Genomic DNA, 10,854 nt, shown 5'->3' on the forward strand with positions numbered 1-10,854 from the left:
TTTCTCTGATGTTTATTTTGTGACTCTAAATGGGCCGAATCTTCCTTTAACACTTGAGGTTCTGCAATAACTTCTATTTACAGCCCAGAACCTCCAGCCCAGATCCTGTCAGCAGCGGCTTTAACCCGCCTGGTAGAAACGTTAAGGAGAAGCAGAGCGAACAGAGAGCAGGTGGTACCAGGTGGTACCAGGTGGTACCGGGTGGTACCAGGTGGTACCAGGTGGTACCGGGGCTTTGAGCTGCGTTGCGACTCGCGGTGACAGTCGGTACCGTGTCTTATATCAGGATGTCTGATGTCTGTACTGCTCTCCATCCTTGAATGTCTGCAGTTTTGGCTGACATTAAGTTTATGTTCTCTCTCTGTTTCTTCTCTTCATAGCAGCTACACCTGGGCTCATTTCTGTTTAGCTGTGACCCCTTCCTGGAGGGAAGCTGAGCTACTGCTGCCAACAACATCAGGTTCCCCTTCAGTGGATCACACACCTGGATCCACTCCGGCCACATGCAGAACAAAGACTGAACTAAACACAGGAACAACAGAGACTGGTGAAACCCCTGAATCCCAGTAGGCCCAGTATGAACCCATCTTCATGATCAGCTCCTAGGAAGGAGGCGTTGTCTCTGAAAGCAGCCAAAGACCTGAACTGTGACGTTCAGGAAGTAGCAGATAAAAAAGCTTAAAGTAGGAAGTGTTCAGAGTTTGGAGCCACATCCTGATCACATCAAGAGACGAAGCTTCACTCCACATCCAGAGGAAACATGGACCAAACAGCTCTGATGCTGCTTCTGTGTCTCTGCAGCTCAGGTAGGACTCCACTTTCAAACAAAAACACTAATATTCACTAGAGTTCAAATTAAAGATGATCGACTGATAAACATGTTAAATTTTACAAACCAAAAACTGTAAACTGTTTCTAGTCTCAGATCATAGAGCTGCTGCTACACAGTTAGTGATGTTTATATTGTCTACTTGCTGCTAAGGAGCCAATAAAATCAAGAATTGTTGGTTTTTGTGTTTTTATGATGTAAAGCACTTTGAACTGCCTTGTTGCTGAAATGTGCTATAAAATAAATCTGATTGATTGATTGATAAGGAGAAGCTGCAGAAACTCTGCACCAGCGCTGAATCTGCGCAGTAAACAGGTGGAGCCACATAAAATGGCTCCTTCTGCATGAATTCTCTCATCTTCCTCTTGGCTCCACAGGTTCTCTATGAGGTTCTGGTCAGGCCCGTTTGCTGGCCAACCGAGCCCAGTAGCACCACGGTCATTGGACCAGCTTCTGGTACCGCTGGTTGTGTTGGTGAAAACGTTTGAGCTCCGTCTGACGTGGGAGTGTCTCAGGCAGGATGTGGAACTCGCCTGCTGCAGATTAGAATCAATCAACCAATCGATCAGTTTATTTGTAAAGCACATTTCAGCACCAAGGCGGTTCAAAGTGCTTTACGTCATAAAAACACAAATGTCTAAATGTTTACACACATTTTGTTCCTTCCAGTCACAACCTTCACTTTAGTGGGAGCAACTAAATCAATGATCTCTGAGATCTTAGGATGGAAGTTATCTACCAGCTCATCTACAGGTTGCACCATGAAGGCAAAGTGGGGAAATTTAATTGATTAAAAGTTTTTCCTCTGTTGTCAGTAAAACAACATTTTATGACAGTAGCTGTTTTCCTTAATGAGTTGATGGTTGTTGTGGTTTCAAAGATAACAGTGAATTAATCAGACAGGACGACATCAGTTTCAGAGACGTTGGAAATATTCACACCCTGACTGATAACCAGGTCCATAATGTGTCCTTGATTATGTGTTGCTGGGTTAACAAGCTGAATTAAACCAAAATGATCAAGAATATCACAGCTTTTAATCCCCTCTGTCTTCAGGCTCGTCAACATGGATGTTGAAATGTCCTACAATTATATAACAGTCATAATCAAAGCATATAACAGATAAAAACCCATTAAAGTCAATAAAGATGTTTTCCACATATGATGGGATTTTGTATAGAGTTAGCATCAGAGCTCATTTATGGCCTTTTTACCTCAATTCCCAGATATTTAAGAGCTAAAATGACCAAAATCAACCTTCTTACAGTTTTTATGAATCCTGATGTATTGTAGCAACCCCTCCTCAGATTTTATGTTTCCTATTCTCACTTAAAAATTGTAATTATTAGGCGCTGATTCAATTAGTACAGATGAGTCATTATTATATCCAACCATGTTTCTGTCAGGAACAAAACATCAATATTCTGCTCAGTGATCAAGTCAGTAACTAATAGTCCTCTTGCTGACAGTCATCTTAAGTTCAGCTGAACCAGTTTAGTGACTTGGTGGCAGAGAGTTTATGAATTTAATTATTGATTTTAGACCGCTGCATTCACTATTTCTGTGTTTTGTAGATTTTTTTGTGATCCGCCCAGATGTGGTTCTGTTCATACTGCTGAGGGGTCAGACACATTCTGGAGGAAGACAGTTGTTAAGCTAAAGTCTGGAACCTGATTTAAGGCAGCTGAGGCACAAAATGATGATCGCTCTGCATTCAGAATCAGAATAAGAATAAGAACCAGATTCTGAATCTGATTCTGATTCAGATTCAGATTCAGAATCAGAATCTGTTGGATTTGACAACTTTTTAAAGAAAAACAATGAATTTAACTTTGGTTGGTTTCAGTAAAGACATAAAATATAAATGGGTAGAAAAGGTGAATAATAAGAAACATTTCAGGTTTTACTACAGAGCGTAAATAACATTTAGGTCTGGGCTTTAACTAGGCCATTCCAACATAAAGATGCTTTGATCAGACCCATCCATGATAGCTCTGCCTCTAACAGGAGGAAGAAACAAGAGACGATCAAATCAACACGATCAACAGGATCCTGTCAACACATCCTAAATCTGTCTTTGCTTTTTGTAACCCAACATGTAAATGTTGTTTCTTCCAGCGCTGTCTGATGAACTCAGACTGGTAGCAGGAAGGAGTCGCTGTGTTGGCAGACTGGAGAAGAAGGATCTGGGAGACTGGAAACCAGTGACTGATTGGAACTGGAACTGGAACTTTACATCAGCAGCTGGAGCTTGCAGACAGCTCCACTGTGGATCTGTGGTGTCGTTACAAAGAGATGAGGACGACAATGTAGAGATCATCTGTTCAGGTGATTTCATATCCTGGCCATTGCCTTCCTGTTCTGCTTCCAACTCCACTGTAAAAAAATTCTCACTTCCAGCTCAGTCTGGGCTTCTTCCACTTCACCTGGATTCACTCTGGTAGATTTTCTACCGGACCAATCAGCGAACAGAAGGAGAAGTTTGAACAATGATTTATTTTTTGTTATTTTAGAAACATAATCTCTGTAGTTTTAGCAATGCAGTGGAGGAAGTTCAGTCCATGGTGGCCACACTTCCAAATATTGAATTAACTTTAACGGCTCTTCTCTGTTTTGTGGTGGACAAATTATTGTAAGGTAATATCTGCTGGTTGTATTGTCTTCATTCTAAATGCTAGTGATTCTCACCAAATGAAGCTGTTTGGGTTGCAAGCACAAGGTTGGGAGATGTTTTCCTGCAGCTGCATGAGAACCAGAGCGTCTCTCCCTCAGCCTTGGTATAAAACTCCTGCTGTCTCTGCCTGAAAGAGTTTTCAATCGGAAATGTTTCACTATTGATCCTCTTATATGTTCTCTGTATTGTGCACAATATGCTACTAAACCTGATTGAGTGATTCCATCTAACAGTGCTTGGTAATGGATTTTTTCTACATGTTTACAGCCCAGGAAACTTCCAGTAAACTTCTTAGTGTGGATCTGGTGCTTTGCATGTCATGGACAAACGTTAGCAACTGGGTGAAATTTAAAAGCTCAACACAGTCCAGAGTCTCTGGATGAATCAAAGTGTAGTTACAGAGTGGCTGGTTTTTAGCAGGTTAGTGATTTAATGAAGTTTGATTAGATTAAAGGGGAACCAGTGGAGCAGATTCTGGGTTATAAAAACCTCAATGTCATTGAGAAGAAGCTGATCAAATATTGAACTTCCTCCACAAATTAAGTTTAAAGTGTAAAAAGATGATAGTTTTCTATTATTCTGTGATTAAATCTGTCCTCACATTTGCTTTGTAGAAGACAAGGATGAAATATTAATAATTGATAATTGATAGGTTCTTTGTGATGTTGTAATGTAATTTTCTCTGTTTGTCTTAAGTTTTTTTCCCACCCATCTCCAGGGCCGGCCTGCAGTATAAGCAGATGCTAAAAGTGCAAAGAATATTAAACAGTAGATTTAAAAATAACAAAACTCTGCCCAGCTCCCCTCTCCACCCGTTCTCCACTAGTTGGTTGGTTCCTCCACACAGAGTCTGCTCTGTATTGGAGCTTTGCTGAACAAACTGGAACCAAATTCAGTGAAAATGTTGAAGAAACTTTTTTCTTTCTGCATCCACAGACTCAGTCAGGCTGGTTCAAGGGACCAACCGGTGCTCAGGCAGGCTGGAGGTGAAGACCAACCAGTCGTGGTCCTCAGTGTGTGAAAAAGACTTTGACCTGCAGGATGCAGAGGTGGTCTGCAGGGAGATTGGCTGTGGGCCTCCTTCAGTCCACCAGGGGGCGCTCTATGGAGAAGCAGAGGCTCCAGTGGGGAGCAGAGAGTTCCTGTGTGAAGGCAGTGAGTCTGCTCTGCTGAACTGCAGCAGCAGGAAGAGTTCAGGTAGAAACAGCTGCTCACCTGGTCAAGCTGTTGGACTCACCTGTTCAGGTAGAGGAGGATCTGCAGACCTGCTGCTGTTCACTGCTTCACTTCCTTCATTAATGAACTCTCTGTCTCTGCTCAGATCAAGACAACATCAGGTTGGTGGGAGAGGCCAGCCGATGTGCCGGGAGACTGGAGATGATACATCAAGAAGAGTGGAGACCAGTGGATGTTATGGATAGTTACTGGGACATGAACTCAGTTGCTACAGTTTGTGCTGACCTGGACTGTGGTTCTGCTGTTTCAGCAAGAAATTCAAAGGAAGCTTCAGAGAGACCAGTTTGGTGGATCAGGTCTGACTGTTTCCAGTCAGGATCTGAATTAAAGAACTGTTTACCTTCTGATGAAATCAGTGATCAGAGCCATGAGATCATCTGCTCAGGTAACTCTGAACTCTCATATTTATTTCTTTTAAAATGTTTCTTCCATCAGGTTCCAGATGTCTGCAGAGAAACCGTCACCTTTAACTAAGAACCTGAAACCTTGAGGAGAGGGAAACTAAAATAATTTAAATATCCAGATAAAGTTTTCAGTTTAGCCACATAGATGAACAAAAACTCATCATTTTAATAACTTTTAATCTCTGCTGCTTTGAAGTCGATGCATCAAAATCCCAGGAGGAGTTCAAGGAAATCAGACATTTTCAAAACCTGAAAATTAACAGAAAATGGCTTTTGATCCAAAATGGTGGACTTCCTGTTTTTAGTGAAAATAGCAGGAAAACCTTTTGTTTGTTATGGTTGTTGGCCTGGCTGAACTAGGGGGCGCTGTTCAGCTATTTTTCACATTTATTTTTAAATCCAATTTAATATTAACAATTTCACAGATTAAAGTTTGTTTGACATTTAGTGAGTTTATTAACATGTTTATGTCCCAAAAATATGATAAATTCAGCAGAAATAAAACTGAATGATAAAATTCCAGGTACAGTCGGTTTCACTTCACCTTTGATGCTCTGAGTTTTTCTAGTTTGGTTTTCTTGGCCTTTATTTTTATCAAACTCAGAGATGTTTCCATGTGTATCTATAAAAATAAAGTTCTGAAATATTTTAAACCTTTTTTCTTTCTGCATCCACAGACTCAGTCAGGCTGGTTCAAGGGACCAACCGGTGCTCAGGCAGGCTGGAGGTGAAGACCAACCAGTCGTGGTCCTCAGTGTGTGAAAAAGACTTTGACCTGCAGGATGCAGAGGTGGTCTGCAGGGAGATTAGCTGTGGGCCTCCTTCAGTCCACCAGGGGGCGCTCTATGGAGAAGCAGAGGCTCCAGTGGGGAGCAGAGAGTTCCTGTGTGAAGGCAGTGAGTCTGCTCTGCTGAACTGCAGCAGCAGGAAGAGTTCAGGTAGAAACAGCTGCTCACCTGGTCAAGCTGTTGGACTCACCTGTTCAGGTAGAGGAGGATCTGCAGACCTGCTGCTGTTCACTGCTTCACTTCCTTCATTAATGAACTCTCTGTCTCTGCTCAGATCAAGACAACATCAGGTTGGTGGGAGAGGCCAGCCGATGTGCCGGGAGACTGGAGATGATACATCAAGAAGAGTGGAGACCAGTGGATGTTATGGATAGTTACTGGAACATGAACTCAGTTGCTACAGTTTGTGCTGAACTGGACTGTGGTTCTGCTGTTTCAGCAAGAAAGTCAAAGGAAGCTTCAAGGAGACCAGTTTGGTGGATCAGGTCTGACTGTTTCCAGTCAGGATCTGAATTAAAGAACTGTTTACCTTATGATGAAAACAGTGATCAGAGCCATGAGATCATCTGCTCAGGTAACTCTGAACTGTCATATTTATTTCTTTTAAAATGTTTCTTCCATCAGGTTCCAGATGTCTGCAGAGAAACCGTCACCTTTAACTAAGAACCTGAAACCTTGAGGAGAGGGAAACTAAAATAATTTAAATATCCAGATAAAGTTTTCAGTTTAGCCACATAGATGAACAAAAACTCATCATTTTAATAACTTTTAATCTCTGCTGCTTTGAAGTCGATGCATCAAAATCCCAGGAGGAGTTCAAGGAAATCAGACATTTTCAAAACCTGAAAATTAACAGAAAATGGCTTTTGATCCAAAATGGTGGACTTCCTGTTTTTAGAGAAAATAGCAGGAAAACCTTTTGTTTGTTATGGTTGTTGGCCTGGCTGATCTAGGGGGCGCTGTTCAGCTATTTTTCACATTTATTTTTAAATCCAATTTAATATTAACAATTTCACAGATTAAAGTTTGTTTGACATTTATTGAGTTTATTAAGATGTTTATGTCCCAAAAATATGATAAATTCAGCAGAAATAAAAATGAATGATAAAATTCCAGGTACAGTCGGTTTCACTTCACCTTTGATGCTCTGAGTTTTTCTAGTTTGGTTTTCTTGGCCTTTATTTTTATCAAACTCAGAGATGTTTCCATGTGTATCTATAAAAATAAAGTTCTGAAATATTTTAAACCTTTTTTCTTTCTGCATCCACAGACTCAGTCAGGCTGGTTCAAGGGACCAACCGGTGCTCAGGCAGACTGGAGGTGAAGACCAACCAGTCGTGGTCCTCAGTGTGTGAAAAAGACTTTGACCTGCAGGATGCAGAGGTGGTCTGCAGGGAGATTAGCTGTGGGCCTCCTTCAGTCCACCAGGGGGCGCTCTATGGAGAAGCAGAGGCTCCAGTGGGGAGCAGAGAGTTCCTGTGTGAAGGCAGTGAGTCTGCTCTGCTGAACTGCAGCAGCAGGAAGAGTTCAGGTAGAAACAGCTGCTCACCTGGTCAAGCTGTTGGACTCACCTGTTCAGGTAGAGGAGGATCTGCAGACCTGCTGCTGTTCACTGCTTCACTTCCTTCATTAATGAACTCTCTGTCTCTGCTCAGATCAAGACAACATCAGGTTGGTGGGAGAGGCCAACCGATGTGCCGGGAGACTGGAGATGTTACATCAAAAAGAGTGGAGACCAGTGGATGTTATGGATAGTTACTGGAACATGAACTCAGTTGCTGCAGTTTGTGCTGAACTGGACTGTGGTTCTGCTGTTTCAGCAAGAAATTCAAAGGAAGCTTCATGGAGACCAGTTTGGAGGATCAGGTCTGACTGTTTCCAGTCAGGATCTGAATTAAAGAACTGTTTACCTTATGATGGAAACAGTGATCAGAGCCTTGAGATCATCTGCTCAGGTAACTCTGAACTCTCATATTTATTTCTTTTAAAATGTTTCTTCCATCAGGTTCCAGATGTCTGCAGAGAAACCGTCACCTTTAACTAAGAACCTGAAACCTTGAGGAGAGGGAAACTAAAACTGGTTTAAATATTACTGACAGACTGTAGATCTATCATAAAGGTGCTTGTAATCATGTTTAAACATGCTAGTAACCATGGCATGAGGTCATCAGCAGGATTCTGGAGAACTTGACTGCACTTAGGAGGTTCACCTATTGGATTCAAGTGTGTTGGACCAGGGTTGCAGGACACCGGCCCTCGAGGACCAGGATTGCTCATCCCTGTCCTAGTTGAATGAGGGGAGTCTGAAGTCTCGTTCCCAGTACTTCTGACCAACAGGATCCATAAAAACCTTAATAACTTTCATCATTGGGCAAAAAAATTGTTTCAAACTTTTACTGGGATGAGCTAAATTTAAAAATGTTTTACAAGCTCAGGCTGTGGTTGAACCAAGATTAATGTAAAAACTCTAGTAGGGGAGTGTTACGGCCCTGGGCCTTAAGGGCTGGGCTGCAGGTGTTGTTTTTGTCTGTCTTTGTGCTCCTCCCCTTTGCAGGTGTTTCTGATCCATTGATTTGGAGTATTTGAACCTGGCTGTCTCCACCTTCTGGGTCGCCTTCGGCGTCCAATCTGCCGCTTGACGCTTGTGGTGTTTTGTTGCCAGGCCTCAGCTCCCCTCGTTTGTCTTTGTTTTTGCACTTCAACACTTCCATATGCACTCGTACAACACATCCAAGCATTTGCATTTAACCACTGATACTGACATCCACAATCCATTGTTGTTTGTGTTAATAAATATTCCTTTTTATGCACTTTAACCACTTTATCCACTGCATGGTCTCCCACCATTAGGACGTTGACCAAGAGTGAGCCGACATCTAAACAACACCAGAAGGTCACATCACTGCTTTACAAAGTTTCTCTAGGATTCTCCTCATCACATAATGACCAACAAAACATGGAGAGTCACACCCACAACAACCCCAGCATGGTCCAGCACCATACTCTTAAGGGATTCAAACAAAACGTGGGCTAACTCCTCCACCAGAACAGTCATTTCACAACCAGGCTCAAATCACACTTTTTCCTTACACTGAACTTAAAGCTCAAACAAATCCGTTTGCTGCCCACCAGACAAACTAGTGACACTCATCATTAAAGACGGAGACGAGGTTAGACAAGGCTTAGACACACCCCAACATCAAACAAATTTAAAATTTCTAAAAGTGCCGATCACATTTCGACGTGACACTCAAGGTAAGTTCATAACTGCTCCTAGCACATATCTCCAAGATGGTTTGAAGCATTAAAAGCTTCAACCTGATCCATGGTTTATAACAACAGACAAGTGACAACTTAATGCACAATAGAAACTCCAAAAGCGACCACCCGCAGTGTGTCCCCGCTAACTGCCTAGCGAAGAAGCTTACAAACTCAACCCTAGTCTTCGGGAGGCATAGCGATGGGTTTTTATGCTATTTAAAAACCAGTGGCACAATAAAGGCGACCAGCAGGCTGTCACCCCCTCGAAACCATGGAATGGTGCCGAGCCGATGAAGGGAAAGGGGAAGAAGGAAGCTCTACTCACCGTTCCAGTGAACCCCCTGTTGGGAAACGCCGCTAAAACCTGCAAGGGGACACCTGCCCAGAATTTCTCACAAGTGCAGATTAAATACTTGACAATTACCTATATTGCTAAAATCAAATCCATGGAAAAGCATCCCCCTCCAATATCACAAACAATGCACCACATGTTATCCAAAGCACCTGCTTATCCCCACAAGAGAGCACATGTCCAAATAAGGACAATTAAGTCACGTTACGTTTATTTTTAGAGAAATAAAAACATGGAAGTCACTTCCTCAATCTGTTATAAATATTAGAACGTTTAAGAGTTTAATTATTTTATTACATAGTGTTATATTGTGCACTTATGAAAACATGCTGTTTCTAAAATAGCTTTGTTATTTTATTATATATAGTCTTCTAATTGTGCATTTATGAATTAGCATGCTATGTTTCTAATATTATGTTAAATGTGTGTAACCATTTTTGTTACAAAAGTTTTTTCTTTATGATGTGGACCCCAGGAAGAGTAGCCATTGTTATGGCAACGACTAATGGACCTTGTCACAGGGGCTGCTTTTCATTGGCTGATGCCCATGTAACAGTTGTGGAAAGGATCACACAGGAATCAAGCTCTGCGTTGATTTATTCCTATAAAACAGTGTGGGACACACTCAGCACCGGGTATGATACATAAAACCACCGTCACAGTCCAGCAGCTCGGTTAGGCAGCTTCTGCTTTTTTTATATATTTATTAACAACAAATGGAATAAAGAGAAGTAAAATCATGTACAAATCAACATCAAACTACAACAAAAATCTGTGTATCCATTACATACCTATAAAACAGTGGGACACACTCAGCACCGGGTATGATACACACAATCACCGTCACAGTCCTGCGGCCCAACAAACACATTTTGCAGGGAAACTTTATACAAACTTAATAAACGTAACAAATTAACTTTAACCAACACCAACGTTTTTAAAAAAACACTTACACAGTTAACATTGTATTTTTATGCAAAACAAAAGCTGTGAGAACTATTTTTAACAATATAAACATTATTAAAAGTGAGAGGTAGCTTTAGCGCGCATCTTACCAGCAGCTCAGTTAGGCAGCTTCTGCCTGTCTGGCTGCAGCAGCTACGTCACTGAACGTTGCTTTGTGCAACACTAATAACGTCCCCCCAAAAACAATATTTATATTAGGAACCAAAAATAAAAGCAGTATAAAACAGAAATAGCCATGTCAGCAGACATGTTAATTTGACAAAATAGAAATAAAAATGTTTTGAGAAGGTTCATAAAATAAAAATAAATAAATAAATATATAAAATTAACTCAGCTACACCCAT

The 10,854-nt window shown here is 41.4% G+C and overlaps 1 protein-coding gene across 4 annotated transcripts; it reads left to right on the plus strand.

Moving 5' to 3' along the window:
• The first annotated feature begins 345 nt into the window (after positions 1–345).
• Positions 346–8,003, plus strand: LOC114133492 (scavenger receptor cysteine-rich type 1 protein M160-like). 4 transcript variants are annotated; one of them, XM_027999464.1, is made up of 8 exons: positions 346–806; positions 2,948–3,157; positions 4,440–4,748; positions 4,825–5,124; positions 5,821–6,129; positions 6,206–6,505; positions 7,202–7,510; positions 7,587–8,003. In XM_027999464.1, exons 1-8 carry the CDS (start codon positions 761–763, stop codon positions 7,973–7,975), a joined length of 2,172 nt encoding a protein of 723 aa, XP_027855265.1. In that variant the 5' UTR covers positions 346–760; the 3' UTR covers positions 7,976–8,003. The 4 variants fall into 4 exon arrangements, with proteins under 4 accessions (XP_027855265.1, XP_027855266.1, XP_027855268.1 ...); XM_027999465.1 differs by having other exon boundaries at positions 7,593–8,003; XM_027999467.1 differs by having other exon boundaries at positions 6,212–6,505.
• Positions 8,004–10,854: the final 2,851 nt, after the last annotated feature.

Source organism: Xiphophorus couchianus, chromosome 18, assembly GCF_001444195.1.
Source record: "Xiphophorus couchianus chromosome 18, X_couchianus-1.0, whole genome shotgun sequence".
Taxonomy (NCBI): Eukaryota; Metazoa; Chordata; class Actinopteri; order Cyprinodontiformes; family Poeciliidae; genus Xiphophorus; species Xiphophorus couchianus.

Coding starts and splice junctions, on each gene's coding strand:
- LOC114133492 (XM_027999464.1), top strand. CDS start 761: ATGGACCAAACAGCTCTGATGCTGCTTCTGTGTCTCTGCAGCTCAG. Junction 6,506..7,201: donor CCATGAGATCATCTGCTCAG/GTAACTCTGAAC, acceptor CTGCATCCACAG/ACTCAGTCAGGCTGGTTCAA. Junction 7,511..7,586: donor TGTTGGACTCACCTGTTCAG/GTAGAGGAGGAT, acceptor GTCTCTGCTCAG/ATCAAGACAACATCAGGTTG.